Source organism: Polyodon spathula, chromosome 3, assembly GCF_017654505.1.
Source record: "Polyodon spathula isolate WHYD16114869_AA chromosome 3, ASM1765450v1, whole genome shotgun sequence".
Taxonomy (NCBI): Eukaryota; Metazoa; Chordata; class Actinopteri; order Acipenseriformes; family Polyodontidae; genus Polyodon; species Polyodon spathula.
Genome location: NC_054536.1, coordinates 18759543 through 18775666, shown reverse-complemented (window position 1 = coordinate 18775666; position 16124 = coordinate 18759543). Strand labels below are relative to the sequence as shown.

The following is a 16124-nucleotide window of genomic DNA, read 5'->3' as shown; positions in this document are numbered from 1 at the left end:
TAAGGGTAGACAAACATATACATGCCGAAGGAGTCTCTGCCAAAAACAGGTAGAGACACAGAGGACTGGGAGGAAAAGGGGGTGGGTGTGGGACGGGGTTAACCCTTTATCCTTCACTTTACAACAAGGTGCAGTATATAACCATCATCTGTAATTATTCTCAATAGTTCTACATTTAGAAATGTTGAAAGAAACTTAATAAGCTCAATGACTTTTTGATTAGAAGTCCTTCTCAAAGTAGAAGTTATAGATAAGTGTAGCTATACAGTAGATCAGGGGAACACCCAAGACATTTGAAAACAAGCCTTCTCGATATCTTAAGAAACAAACTGGAATTTTGTAAAATGGCTCAGAATGATGTACCCTTTACTTTACTTTACATACAATCAGCTGTGTAGGGCAGTGGGTTAGTGAAGGCCCTTCTGCAGTCAAATCAAGCACATGTACAATTTATTGTCACAGTGACCTAACTGTGAATCAAGTACATTAGTGAATTATGCAATTGTGAAATAAAAAGGAATCCCTGTATATTCTGTGGGAAGGAGGGACGAGGAGTTGTGTGTCTCTGTGAAAATGAGGCATTATCCAGTTTTAAATGTTCTCTTGATGAGGGCATGTAAATAAACATCAGAACATGTGAAAATGTACAAATGAGCTACAGTCATTTGGCCCATGATGCTCGTCCAGTTCCTCGTAGCTGATTGATCTCTTTGACTGAAGGATTCCAATGCTTCAGCATCAACACCATGGCTAGGTAACCCATTCCATACCCTCACCACTCTCTGTGTGAAGAAGTGTCTCCTACTCACTGTCCGAAGTCTGTAAGCCCTGTTTGTAGAACTCTGTTGTCCATCATTAGGTACCCCTACTAAAGTTAATTGCAATGGTTTTTACTCAACAGCCACTCAAAGTGGCCAACTCTATCTTTAATATCACCATGCCTATTCTGTACACACTAAAAGACGGTATTTTACTTGTCTGTCCCCAGTTTCTGCACCACTAAGACGTGAGCTATCTAAAGGGCTTTTTTATTTCTCCTCCTCTTCTTTCTTTTTTTAATTATCATGTTGTTTCTCTTGGGCTGCCACTCGCAAGGCAGAGAGAAAGAGACAAGTGTCTCCTCTTGTCAGGAGTCAGTCAGGCAGCTCCTGTAACCGCCGTGAATGCGACAGAGAAACACATAAACAGCGTCCCTACGGCTGTGAAGCATGCTTAATCCTCTATTATATAGCAATAAAATAAAACAAAACTGTCAGGGGCCGGCATAAACTTGTCAGTCGGCCATATGTTGGGGATGAGTGAGTGGCGTCACTGGAGCCTGGTTCTTGGGAACGGGAATGCTTTGAGGGACAGCCGAATGACGCCCCCCACCTTGAATTCGGATCACGGATGCTAGCACAGAGGAACAGATGTGCCAGGGGCTGTCGAATCCAAGAGCAAGTGACAGCTCTGTTGAGCCAAGCGGCACGACAACACGCTATCAAATCCCACTCAATCATCATCTTACCTGTTCCGGCTGCCAGGGGAGAGGCTGGAGCACTTTTCACAGCACAGGGAGCCTACCACTCTTCATGTACAAAGAGGCAGCGCTCCACTGCATCTAGAGCTGAGAGGCAGGATGGTCAGGTAGTTAGGGAACTTGAATGTAGGTCTAGTGCTTAGAGCTGCAGAACTGGGAGGGAGGGAGTGTGGTCTATTGGTTAGAGCTGGTGAACGGAGAGAGGGAGGAAGGCAGGCAGTGTGATCTAGTAGTTAGAGCCCAATGACTTGAAGGGAAACAGGGTGGTCCAGTGGTTAAAGCTAAGGGGCTGATAGGGAGAAAAATTGGGTGTATGGTCAAGTCAGTAACTAGTAAACGTTGGTATAACAAATGCTGGCTATGAAACAGAATCCTGCTTTAAACTGTATTTTACCCCTCCCTTTATTTCCTCATATGTTTACAGGAAAGTGTACTGCTGTGACTGACGGGCCAGGACAGTCCCTTCCCAGCAGCCTTGGCAGAGTCTTGACCACCAGACACATTGCCAGGTGGGTAATGTAGTTTACTGCTCTGAAAAAGTCTTGCACAGAGCCAGAGGTGATGTGACCTACCTGAATTCCATCAAGTGATAATCAGGGATGGAAATAAGATTCCTGTTTCATAGTAGTTTTCCCTATTCCAGGTTGTACTATGAGCTTGATTAACCACAGTCTATAGGTAACAAGCGCAGGTGTGTCATCTTAAACTCATAGTGAAACCGAGAGTTGATCAATCTGCTCTGCAATGGGAGTGTTCTGTGGTATAAAGTGCCGGCTTATAAATGGAGATCTCTGTACAGGCAGGGTATACGAATGTCCTTGCAGTTTTTCTGAGTGGTTCTGGGTTCTGTTGCTCCAATAACTGACCTGGATTTAAGCTAACTTGGAAAATCTAGGTGGGACAAGCAGAGTTGAAAGGTTAAATGGAATATTTAAATGTCTGTTAAAATTTCTATTCAGTCATTTTTTTTTCTGTTCTACAGCCTTCAGGTGAAAATGCAGTGCAGTAACCCACTGTCCAACCGAGTACACATTTTTTTTTATTTACCATATCATTGTCATGATGCAGTTATTATAAACCACGTATGAGAAATCAACCCATCAATGTGTCAAATTGCAAGTACATCTTATGCACAGAAATGCATAGAACATACAGCAAAGCATACAACCCTGCTTAGAATCATTGTTCATACTTGTTGTAAAATACTTATTGTGGTCTGCTCCCCCTGAAACTGCACAAGATGACATCTATACCGCACAGGACGGCATGCATTATATACAAAATACTTTGGTTGGGAGGCGTATCCTGTATTCCTCTATAGTATTATAGTATACCGTTTTTGACAGTATCATTCAATATATGTGCAGTACACTGTACAGCAGGTGTGCATTATGCATTGGATGTCCATTATTAGTATAAACAGTTATTATACCGGTTTTATAAAATGTGTTTTCCATAATTGGGGGGGGATACAGAACTGTGCCCTGGGAATCTGCAAGTTCAATGCGAGGAACTCCATAGCTGCAGATCTTTGAGGCAGTGTTCATTACACTTGTGTCTCGGAGCCAGGACATTTTTAACCGGCACACTCCGTACTGGGATCCTGTGCTCTGAGCCATCCTAATGAGTTCCAAAGATGTGAAGCAGCAAAGAATGATAAGCGCAGGAAACAAGTGTTCTATTTGAATGGTGGACCAGAGCCCCTGCCATTGCTTTTGTCTGCATGATGGTAGTATGGACCTGACCGGGTACTGTCCTGGTCCAGTATCAACTATCTGCCCTTATGACGGACGACACCAACATGTCCCCATGTAGCTTCAGGCCACCCTGTCCTTTTTTAGACAGGTATTCCAGCAATGACGAAAAGATTTAATATTGTACTTCATAGCCAGAAATCAGCTATCCTATTATACCCCAAGTATTTTAAGTAGGCTCGTTTTATTTTGGTTTATTGTGATGAAAGCTGTTACGATTAACTGTAGCCTTGCAACCTTCTCATTGATGGGCGGAAGGTGGGGTGAAAAAGTTTCACGGAAGGAGCCTCAAAGAAAGAAGGAGCAAAAGCATCCTAGTCACACACATCAATTTACATCCAGAGCAAGCAGAAAATCAGTAACGTTATAACAAATTCTCATAGTGATCTGGTCAGTGTTTGTTCTAGTTTATTAGATACCATTTTAGCTTATGTTAGCAAGCAACACAAGTGGTGAAATGTTCGTGCAGCAGTCACTCGGTAAATGACTCAACTCTTTAACTTTCGTTGCTCTTATTAGTTGCTTTAATTGTACAGTAATTAGTGTTTGCTTTTGAAACAGATGTGTAAGTGATTTGGCTCTTCCTGCTATCAAGCTAGGGAACTGGAAAATAAGAACTCAGAAAACAGCCTTAAAAAAAAATTTCAATCTTTGCAGATTAATGGATTGATGCCCATGTTAGGCACACAGTTAAAGCAGTTTGGGAATTTAAATGCAATTACAAAAGTATTATTAAGTATTAAGTATTTGGTAGTCCTCGGATCCAGTGCATGTAAATCCCAGTGCTAAATATTCTGGATTGTATTTATGACACAGAGGCTTTCTTTGCTTAGAAGGTGGCTGAAATTCGTCAGTTCCTGTTCTGGTTAATGAAGGTGTCAAGAACTGACTGTACACAGTATTTCGAGAGGTAGTGTTAAGAGAATTTCCTTTTCACATCTAGTCTTGTGAGGTTTTAAACCTGGAAATGAAACCTAAAATCGATCATTCACGCTACAGTTCACAAGTCAAGCAACAAATGTAGCCTCTGTTTTGTTTCACATTAACATCTGTTACTGTGCAGCTAACCGCTCCAAAACGTGTAATATGGAAATAGGAATATCCCTATATCCCTGGCAACACTGTATTTTATATTGTTGAAAACTGAAAAGTACAACAACTGTTTTAATGTTGTTGTTTTTTTTTTCTTAAATGTAATTTAGTCATTCCAACCGAGTCAGGAATATTGAATGCAGTGCGCTACTTTTATGCGGAGTGAAAAGGCTTGAGACAGATTCCGTTTTATTTTGAACAGTGAAAACAAGCAGTAGAACTGGAGCACAGGTTAGAAAGATGTGCATTTACATGAGTACTATTGCTGGCTAAAAAAAAAAAAAGTCTGTAATTTTGACAAGACAAATGGGCCTTCATAATGTGTAAGTTATTTAGTTAGTATTTGTTTCACATAGAAAGCAATTTCAGTTTATGGCAGCTTTGAAGGCGGTGTTTGGTATTGCGTCACTGGGAACTAATATAAATTACACACACACTTGTATTAAAAGACAACAGATTGGGGGGTGGGGGTGCAGACTACATAAATATCTTGTGTGTGTGTGTATATATATATATATATATATATATATATATATATATATATATATATATATATATATATATATAAAAAATAAATGTGGTTAAAGCTGTTTGTTGTGCTGCTTAGTAACACACGTTTTAGTAGTACAACGTGTGATTGTGTAGAAATGGGTTTATGTAAGAACTGCTTAAACTAATTTTGCGGGTGGTTTGCGGACCACCTGCAGTTTAGTCATGAACCACAGTCATAACATATTTAAGGTTGTATGTTGTGTGTTAATGTTGGTGTATAGTCATTGGTACACAGGATATAAACAGGTCTGTGTAACACAAGTGTTTAAAATGTATATTTGTATTTAGGCATGAGGATTGCACAGCACTTCACATGCAAGTAAAATGTAATACTATGCGAGCACAGGGAATTGCACTTTATTAATTCACGTACAGTTGTAATGCGACTCCAGTTGAATGACTGATTAGCAATTGAGTCTCGGTACAGCTGCATAAAAGCAGCATGTTTTCACCCACTCAGGGTTGTGTGTTTGATGAGTGGAGAACGGGATTGGAGACGGAGGTAATAATAATAATAATGATGATAATAATAATAATAGTAGCTAAAATATCAGCTCACCATGTTTGTCTGTATAGTTCGTTTTGTTTGTTTGTTTATTTTGGCCTCACGTGCTATGTGCTGTTTTTGTTACAACCTTTTTGTTTACTGTCTGTTCGTTCATTAAATGCTGAGCGCAAACAAGCGCTGAGCTTCCCCAAAACTCCACCTCTCTTGTTTATTTCCTAGTTCCTGGTTTCTGGTCAGACGTCACCCACTACAGCTATGTTTGTGACAGGGCCTCTTTAAAAAATGGGGGCTGTTGATTCGCTGATCATGCGTCAGTCCATGTGTCACACTCTACATGTTGAACACAATAATGCTTTGACATTGCACTAATCTTCACCAAACTTGAACCATACACTCCTAGCCTCCTGCAGACGTTTGGGATTGTAACTGAGTAAGCGTCTACAAATGTTTTTGGTACTGTGCAGTTGCAAGGATCCTCTGAATATGTCTGCACTGGTTTAATCTCTGTCCTTTGGTTCTTCCCTTTATAGTCGCGCAGTGCAGCGCAGCCTGGCGATTATCCGGCAAGCCAAACTGAAGAAGCAGCAGAAAAGGGAATACTGCATGTACTACAACCGCTTTGGGACATGTAACCGTGGGGAGAAGTGCCCCTTCATCCATGACCCAGATAAGGTGGCTGTCTGCACCAGGTACAGTGTGTAACGATGGGCTGGCGCGCTCTGTATCAACACAGAAGGCTTGAGGTGCACAGATCGATTTATTCAGATCAAGCTCTCCACAGGTGAGGGTCATTGGTGTTGATTGTGCTTTTTTAACATTCAGAGTCAAACACTTGAGGAAACAGCTGCTTGGCTTGCTCTCTAACAAGAGCATCAAGCATCACAAATTGAAGCAGCTGTTTCTTCTGTTAGCCCGATCAACACCAGTAACCTTCACTTGATTGTCAGCACATGATTTTTGTGGAGAGCTCAATCCCAATAATCAGTTTGTGCATTATAAAGAGTCCAGCACAAGCGCAAGATCACATTTTATAGTAGTCAAATGCTTCACACCGTCCACAGGCTAGTGTCACAGTTCCATTCTAGAACACTCATGTCACAGAGTCAGGTACTTCTATTATTTACTTCTAATTAACCCACGTTACTCCAAATACATCCGAGGCACTTCGACACCGCTTACTGCCCTCCTTGCAAATGAGAGATATTCCAGAGTTCTGCCTAGTGGATTGCTCTAAAGAACTATACAGGTTGTTAAAGGTAAGGTGAGCAATTAGCAAAGTACCATTACAAGTACCCATCTCCTGCCCTTTCTTTATTCAGCTCCAGGAACTCCTGACCTGAAGTGCTTGTTACAAGACAGACCACACTCTCATCCTGGTTGCTAAGTTTAGTAAAGAGTCTGTACTACATGTGGCAGGGAGATGAGGAGTGAGAGTCTAAGTTTAATTCCTAGTTGAAAGGCAACCACCAAAAGTAGAACTTCTGTATTTATTGTCTGATTACCTTAAACAAACTGTAAATAAAGCACTTTCATAGTGCACTGATTTAAAATTCTTGATTTTGAAGTGTTTAAACCTACGTTGGGGAGTTTTGTTAGAGTGTTGTGTTCAGAGATATGGAAATGACAAGTGACAATCTCTCTTCCTTGGGTGCAGGTTTCTAAGAGGCACATGCAAGCAAACAGACGGGTCATGTCCGTTCTCACACAAAGTGTCCAAGGAAAAGGTAATTACCTTTTAACACATGAGTGAATTCCTATTTACAATCTGGGACAAAAATACTGGCGCCCTACACTTAATATAAGATCATTCAAGAAAACAAGTTAAATACAAGCATTTAGTGAACATTAGCCACTAATTCATACCACAAAGTCCAAAATACACAATTTCTGGTTATTTTACAAACAATCTTTTTAAAAAAATTTAAAAATAAAAGTACTTAAGCACTTTCAAATACACCCACCCCTCGTTATATCGCCCCACGCTTTACTGCGGATTCAGATATATCGCAGTCCTGGAGTTGGCTCCCCATTTTTACTGTCTAACTTCGTATGTCTTAGCTGCACTGTACATAGACACTTAGAATGACTGTTTGTCTTATTTGTACTGCACATCACAAAAAACAACATACAAAGCAATTAAAAACAAAGCATTACTATCGTATTGTTATCGTGTACACATGCATTGCACAATAACTCAAAGCAAATTAATTATCTACTTGCTGAAGTGGTTTTTATTTTAGCCAGCGAGGTGCTCACATGTGGGAGCAGCAGTGCACTAATTCTAGAATTCTAGGGTTTCTCATTGAAATTTAGTTTTTTGAGGTGTAACTCATCAATTGAAGATACTGAGAGAGATTTCTTGTCCAAATGTTTGTCACTGAACTTAATACAATTCTTTTAGTGTTTCTAGCGGTGTCTTTTTGAAAACAAACACAATTTGACTAGTATATACATTGTGGCTCTGAGGGAAACTCAATTTGAACGTCTTATTTTAATCACTGAAAAATACAGATCTTGTTGTTTTTTTTATCAGAAAATTCAATTTATTTTTAATACGGTAAACTCACAGTGTACTGTATACTTGGTGTACTGTAGACTGACAATGTACTCAATGTACTTTCTCCGTAAGTTTGTAGACAAAAAGACATCAGATAAATGTCTTTTAAAGTGTACTATTTAGCTTTTTTTGCTTGCTAACCTATCAGCTAAAAATCATGTCTAATAACACAGAATGAGAACCACATCCTAAAACACTGCCCTAGCTCACCATAGGAATTGTTTTATAATATTTGTTTCTTTTACACATTTAAAAAAAAATAATAATCAAACTTAAATACAATCCATAAGTGGAACAGAAAAGGACACCTAAAAAACAGATTAAAATAACATTAGTTTATTCTCAGTTAGAAAACAGTGCATTTGAATAACACAATCTGTATATCTAACATTCTAGGCCAATACAAATTAAAATGTAAACAGGAAATTCTGCATCAAGCCAAAAATGATATATCAATGTATGTAGGCTTGTGAAAAGATGTGACAAGTGCCCCTGCGTGGCTCACCCGAGCGAAGCCAGTCTTTGCTGGGGACTTCGTTAGGGAGGCAAAACCAGCAGGGACTCTTCTCATCGCGCTACAGTGAACCCTGCTGGTCAGTCACCCAATGAGCTCAGACGGACACAGCAGGGCTAGCCTTTGTCCTCCAGAGGTCGGTAGCTTTGTGACACCCGATCTCAAGTTCCTAGGTGAAAAATGAAGCTAACGGTCACGGAATCAGCGGACACCCACTTAACCTTCGGGTCTCCAGAGCAGTGTGGGGAATTCCTGCGGTGAAGGGAAAAGCTATTGGACATTCCAAATTGGGAGAAAATCGGGGTTAAAAAAAAAACAACAATTGTCTGGCAGCTGGCTTAAGAGTGAGAGAGATAGTCAGGTTCCCAGGTTTTATTTGTTTTATTTAACGAGCACTACCACCGAGCAGCCAGCGCTCGTTCAAGTCAGGGTGCTTTTACTTCTTCAGCTGTGCCACAGTTATATCAGCACAACAGGAACACCCAAGACAGTTACACAGAAATATAATATAAAACATAAAAACAAACGGTGACCGTGTTTTGCAGTATGCACTGCTCCACATAAAAGGGAGATCCTGCAATCAGGAACATTACCTGAATGAAGTTATATTTTTGGCTAAACTAAATCAGTAATTATTTTATTTGTTTTTATTTTCTTTCTTCACCTTGGTCCTCTGTCCAGGGCAAAGGATCCTCAACCACATGGTGGCTACAGCCTGCTGACCCTGGCTGGAGAACAAAGGAGCTGGCGGGAGTGTAGTTTTGAATCATTTTGAGTAAACAAGTTAGCGGAGGCAGGTTTAGCAAGAGGCTGAAGTCTGGAGGGGCAGTAGGCTACTTTTTGAGTAGGTAGTTCCCTCTTCAGGAAATTGTAGCGAATCAGCACTTTTTCTGCTCCTTGCACTAATAGACCTTTTTATACAGACCACCTCCCCCCCCCCCCGATGAACTTCATTAATCTCCCCTGCTCTGCATACTTTCTTGTGTTCAACAATCCCTAATGTGGCTGCAGTGCTTGGCTGCCTTATATTAATGTTATTGCCAGTGGCCAATGATCAGCAGAATGTAGAGAAAGGCTCATTTAAAAAGGAAAAGGCAGATTTGTTTTCTCATGTTCTTTACAACAAGCTCTTTACTGCTCATCTCGCCCTGTTGCCCTGTTATCGCCCCACTTTGGGTTAAGATAGCACTGCAGCAGCTTCTTATCTCTGCGTAATGCACAACATGAAGCAACGGTTTATTGGGACGATTATTCCCGGCCCGTTAGCCTGGGCCACACCAAAAACAACAAACCGTCCTTGCACTCTCACAGCTGCACATTCGCACAGCAGCTTGTCTCATTTGTTAGAGCAGCACTTTTTTTTTCCTAGAGCAGCCCTCTTTGGAGTCAGTCTTATTAAGGAAACCTCTTTGTTTTTCATCATCTTTTATCCATCCACGCAATGTAAATCCTGCAACATTTATGTCTTTTGATGTAATTGCTGCTTGAATTCCACCTTTTCTTACTCAGTCCACTGCATTGAGTTTCATTTTAACTGGAATGCTCACCCAACGTTTGCAAGTCAAATTGCTTTGTTGGGGAAAAATGGGAGCCACGACCTTGCCGTGTTATAACCAATTCCTCACTATGAGGTTGTGTTATAATGAGGTAGCACTGTATTTAAGAGAGTGGTAGAAAGGATGTGGGAAGGACAGGTTATGAAAGGAGTATTCATTAAATAAAATTTAAAAAATGGAAAGTTTATAAAAAATATTATAGGCTCTAAATAAAGTCTACCAGAACTATGATTTTAAAGATTTTAAACCAGTACTGGGTTTTCAGAACACCAATGTCGATCATGTAAATGCAGAATTGAATGAGAATTCCAATACTGATATTATGTAAACAGTGCAGTCAGTATTGGAATTCTGAATTGTGGAAATCCTGAATCCCCTGGATTCTGAATACTCGCTCCATGTAAACAGTGCAGGTTGGATCAGTCAACATGGATAGAAGTAGTGTGTTACTGTAGCATAGAAAACAGCCTAGTAATGCCCCAGGTCTACCCTATAACCAGTCTGTTTGTTGTTGTTGTTGTTTTTTCCAGATGCCTGTGTGTTCGTACTTCTTGAAAGGGATTTGCAACAACAATACCTGCCCCTACAGTCATGTCTATGTCTCCCGGAAAGCAGAGGTGTGCCAGGACTTTCTGAAGGGATACTGCCCGCTGGGGGAGAAGGTATGATCAGAGAGGATGTACAATGGTTTAAAGTGGATAATGCAAAACGTGGTCAGTGAGTGAGGGAAGACATGAACACTGAGGGATGAAGCCCCAAATTGTCTCCTCACGAATTATTTGAGTTTCCCATGAAGAACCATTGTTTTTTCTGTTTATACCATGCGCAATTAACCATTTGCTCTTTTAAGGTAGATACTGGTATTCCTGGTGAGTGTTACAAGGTGATAATGGAAGTCCAGAGTCAATAAACACAGAGGGCTGTATGTACTAATATTGCTTACATGTTCGTAAGTACTGTGTAGAATTTCTGTGTGCGATTTACTAAGCATCTCTTTTTCGTGTATAACTACCGTAAAATTATTGCAAGTTCACGAACAGCATAAATGACTGCTCATTATACAGGAGAGATCTGAGTTTTCATTTAAAAAAAAAAGGTACCAAATAAAGGTTGGCATTGTACATTAATAATGTTGCAGTATTTAATTATAGGGCTGTAATATTGTTTTTAAAACAGTGAAACCTGAATTTACCAGTCATTAAAGGGATTGAGCATTTGTGGATGCTTAAAGCAGTTGGCTATTTGTTCATCAGAACCTTAAGTGTTTGTTGCTCACAAATTACTTTAATCAGTCTTCCCTGTTGTGCACATCCATTCGTAATATAAGTCTCATGCGTTTAAATAGTGTTGCATGTCCTTGGTTATTTCACTTTATGATAACATTGTCTCCATCCTTATAACGGCTTCATTCCTGTCATTAACCAATTAAGCTTTACCTATTGACTGACATGCTTCCAGCCAGTAACATAACCCAGAAGATACTGCTCTATAAATGCAAGTGAAACAAACATCCTCAAACATTCCCATCCTCATGGAAACTGAGAGCTTTCTTTAATCTAATGTAATACCAGATGCAGTGTTTTAATTTGAAAATATATTGTTTGTTTTTTCTTCAAAACTGCTCATTTGAGACCAACTGTATGTAGCTAATGGAAGTGCAAACCAGGTAAAATGTTGGGGAGTTTGTTAGCTACAACCACTTTAATGCAGGTTTTAATATATTTTAGTGGATCGTGGAAGTGCTCAGAACTCAAGCATGCAATGGGATTGATTCTCATAGAGATTGATACAAGCAATTTCAATGGGTTTCAGTAGGTTTGTGCCTTCCTCTCTCATTGACAGGGAAACCAATCAAGACTCCCTGGCAAGACAGGTGCCATTCCACCTCTCAGTGACACCGCACATAAACAAGCTGCACTTCTGAACGATTTCTTATACTTGAAAAAGAAATGTAACTTCTCAGAAGACAGATTTTTGTATCTCTCCCCCCTCCCTCCAGCGAACATTTCCTGCATTCCCATCCCATGTCCATTTAGATTTAAATATTCCAGTTCAAATGAGAATGTAACAGAATAGATATTAATATTTATTCTATTAGTAAAAGTGCTTAGTCTGTAATTTTTGGTGTGTCACAAAAGCACTCTACTAGATATGATGGATAGCAGCTTATAATTATGTATTGGGGAAAACGCTGACCCAGGCATGCTGTAACAAGGAGGAGAGACTCCAGACATGGCACGCAGGGGTTAACGCTCTTCTCTAAATAATATAACAATCTGCTGAGGCTTGCTTTTCATATTGAGCAGAATGGACTCTAATAGACTCTGGAGAGCTGGGTGATCTTCCTTAAATCAAGTGAAAACTTTGTCTTGTATAAAAATGTTCCTTTTTTCCTTTATGAAAATGTACTGGATCGGGCCCTTGCCCCCCCCCCCCCCCCCCCCCCCCCCCCCACACCCCTCTTTTCTCTGTCTAACTGAGAGATTCAGACACTTTCTCCCTAAAACTTTTTACAGACTGTGGGAAAACCTGTAAAAACCTGTAACCATGACGACTTACAGACCAAGTTGTGCAGACCTGTTAAAGGTGATTTCAAATGAGTTTACCAGTAACAGAAATGTCCAGTGACACCTACGAACAACCAGTTTAATGATACAGTGCTTCCCTTTATAGTGCTGTAGTTGGGAGCCACAGTTAAGCAAGTAGAAGTTCCAATGTAATAGTTACTCGTGCAAGTTGTTTTATTTTTTGTGTTTCATTAGCTTAGTTATATGATAGAAGGAGAACTGTCATACTTAAGTTTTTACATCCAGGTTACTTAGAGAATCACTTCTCTAAACATGGTTACAATGGGCTGGCACAGTAAAAATGGAGCTCAGTATTATTTTCTGTATTGATATTGTCATATTCTGGAGATATATTGAGAAACTGGTTTGTCTATCAGTACTGTATGTCACAATTTAAAAGTGCAATTTCCACATGATTGCCCTATTTTTGTATTTACTTGTATGTTACTGACGACAAGGTTTTAAGTGTACCACACTTACAATACTGTGTCCTCTTCTGGTCACCATGGTACCAAAGGGACATTGTGGCCCTTGAGAGTCAAATTTTTGGGATCATTCAGCTCCTAGAAACCGAATGAGTGCTCATAAATGTTCTGATGTGAATGTAAACAGTAACACATTAAAGCAAATTACATTTACACTATAGCAAGTTGCCAATTAATTATTTTCTGTATTTCAACCAGATCCTCTCTTGGCTGTATAAAGAATGTCAGATTACTTGTAAGGTCCTGAACTGTAATCCTGAGAGGCTGAGACGATTAAGATCATAATGATGGTAAAAATGGCAACATTAGGTCAGCAGAATGTAGTATATTGCATATATTGAGGTATTTTTATTTAAAACAAAGCCCTAATGAGTGTTGTCCTGGACCTCCCTGGCTGCTAGTCCTCTCCTCTGGCTTTGATCTATCATTTTATTATTTTTAAAAGGTTGGCAAGTCTGTGGTGGTGACCCAAGGCAGGCAGAATAAATCATCTTTAATTGTTCAAACAATGTTTCTTTTTGCAAAGTAAGAGGCTTCTCGCAGTCCTCCAGGGACACACTGTCTGATGCAGCTCAATTTTGAAAAATGTGGTTCTTGTGTTAGTGTTTTAATTCACAAAGCATTAAGCGCTACCGTTGGCATTTCTGGTCTTAGAGGGGGAAAAAAAGGAAAGAAAGCAGCCTTTTATCCAGGCCTTAAGAAAGTAATTTTACATTTTCATACCCAGCTTTCTGTTTCTGGTGTTGTGCATTCACACAGGAGAGCACTGTATCCAGTAATAAGACTGTTTCAAATGAGTACAGCGGTATTCTGAGTGGTGTATGAGAAGCGCAATTCAATCCGACTTTAGCTTGAAAACACAGTCACCCTGACACTTGACTCAGTGCTTTCAATCCCAAGGAATTTGAATATAACCAGGACAGTGGATTGTCTGCTAAATTCCAGGATAATATTAGAAAGCAAGTACTATAGCTGCAAATGCCATTTTTATTAAAACTTCCCTGACTGTTGTAAGGTGTGTGCAGTGATTCAGATTGGTTCTGGCTTCTGTTGCTCCTCCAAAGTTGAGTTATCGTTTTTTTCTAAATCTGCCTTTAACTTGCTTTGAGCTTGTCTGGAGAACCTAACTGCTTGGCACTGATTCCTTCCTCATTCAATTCAAATTATGTCACCTTTCAGCTCTGACTGCTCCACCGACTCTCTGTCTTTATAAATGTAGACTTGATTTGAAAGGTCAGATTGTCACATGATTTGAATGGGATCAGGGATGTGCACTTTTTGAAAAAAAAAAAAAAAAAACAACTTTTTGTCCAAGTGGCAAAATGGTAGAAAAATCTGCGTGTCCTTCTTAAAAATCTACTTGCCCCATCCACATTGCACAAAACACACAGAACAAAACAGAATATAACTTGTAGGATTTTGGTTTTATTTAACAGTGAACACAGTCAATCAATTAGTGATTAACAGGGGCGGATCTTGCCTTGTAGCTTGATGGGTTCACTAAATTCTTCAAGATACGCAAAAGGTTCCCTGTGACCCGACCTCACCTCAACAAATACATTTACAACATACTTTAAGGAAATGCTCCTTTCAGTGCAATTTGGAACACATTTGCTAGTACATTTAAGTAACATCTATAATAACCAATTACCAGTACTTGAGAGTTATTCAAATATAAAAATAGCTTCTGTCTGTTTTTCCCCCACTCGCTAGAATCCAACTCCTGATGTACAGGTGTTTTAGTTTGTTGCATCACAGGTACGAAATCATTGCCAAACTGTGACTGCTGCTTTGTGGAATTCAGATTTTTCTTGACGTTCTTTTAATTTGTAACTGTTTTTCCTTTTGTTTTTCTATGATATACTTTTTTTTTTTTTTTTTAAACAGTGTACAACATTTTCCAGCTATTTTTCCTCATCTAACATCTTGTCCCATGATGGCTAACTGGAACACTGCTGCAGCAGGGAGATCCTGGTTTCATACCGATGTTTTTTTTTTTTTTTTTTTTCTTTCCCTGCACTACTCGCACTGAAAAATAAATACGTAAATGAATTAATACATACATATATTGCCATGATATTTACAGTGTGTATTTTATTTTAAAATAATAATATATTGTATAGATAATGTGATACTAAGCATCTCTCTCATTGTAAACCTATTTGTCAATCTTCATGTTTTCATAGTTTCACAAATCGATGGATTGTGAATGTCCAATAAATAACTAATATCGCTTCTGTTCAAACCTAGTAAAAAAAAAAAAAAGAAAAAAGTGGTGGTGTGGGAAGTAAACACTTTTTTAAATGTTTGTATATAGGTGCTAGACTTCTGTGCGGTTCTTTGATGGACCCAAAATGTGTTTGTCCACTGACTATGGGAATGAGAATGTAGAGGTGGGAAACCTAATATAATAACATTAAGTAAATGTGTGAGCAGTCCTAAGTTTTAATGTTCAGGGTTGCATTTGCTGCTAAACGGGTGCCTGATTAAACATTAGCCTCTTGCCTTATGTGTATATCAATAAAGTAAAATATAACTGCAGTTTATAAGAGATTGCTTTATTGATATATCTGAATTAGAACTACATGTTATAAAATCATTTAAAATATCAACTGTAACTTCACATATACAGTGAACCGATTTGTAACCTAGTTCTCACCTGCTGGTAGTAAAAGCAGTGTTGGAAATGATTCATTGGTTTTGGCCAATGAAGCAGGGATTTTTTTAAATTTATTTTTTTGATGGTCAGCGATTTAAAAGCCAAGATCCTCTATAATGAGCGATCCCGTTAATATAAAGAACGAAATTTCTTTCGGATAACAGAAGATAGGAAGAACTCAAAGATAGGAATTTATTTTACAATAACCAATTTCTATAAAGAACAGAAAGTAATTAGAACCTGGCTGGAAGAGATGGGAATGGAAAGTGTAGGACGTGTTAATATGTTAGGTTAGGTATTGGTTTGAAATAAGGAGTATTGGAAAATGCTTGCAGTAATGTTTTATATTAATCAACCCTAA

General features: G+C 39.1%; 1 protein-coding gene across 1 annotated transcript in view; it reads left to right on the top strand.

The window, feature by feature from the left end:
* Window positions 1-16124, top strand: part of LOC121307950 (zinc finger CCCH domain-containing protein 3-like) — a 135741-nt gene that overhangs the window by 94057 nt on the left and 25560 nt on the right. The window contains exons 6-9 of the mRNA XM_041240243.1: window positions 1944-2028; window positions 5956-6114; window positions 7080-7149; window positions 10583-10714. Of these exons, the coding sequence (XP_041096177.1) occupies window positions 1944-2028; window positions 5956-6114; window positions 7080-7149; window positions 10583-10714 (446 nt within the window). The remainder of the gene's footprint in view (window positions 1-1943; window positions 2029-5955; window positions 6115-7079; window positions 7150-10582; window positions 10715-16124) is intronic.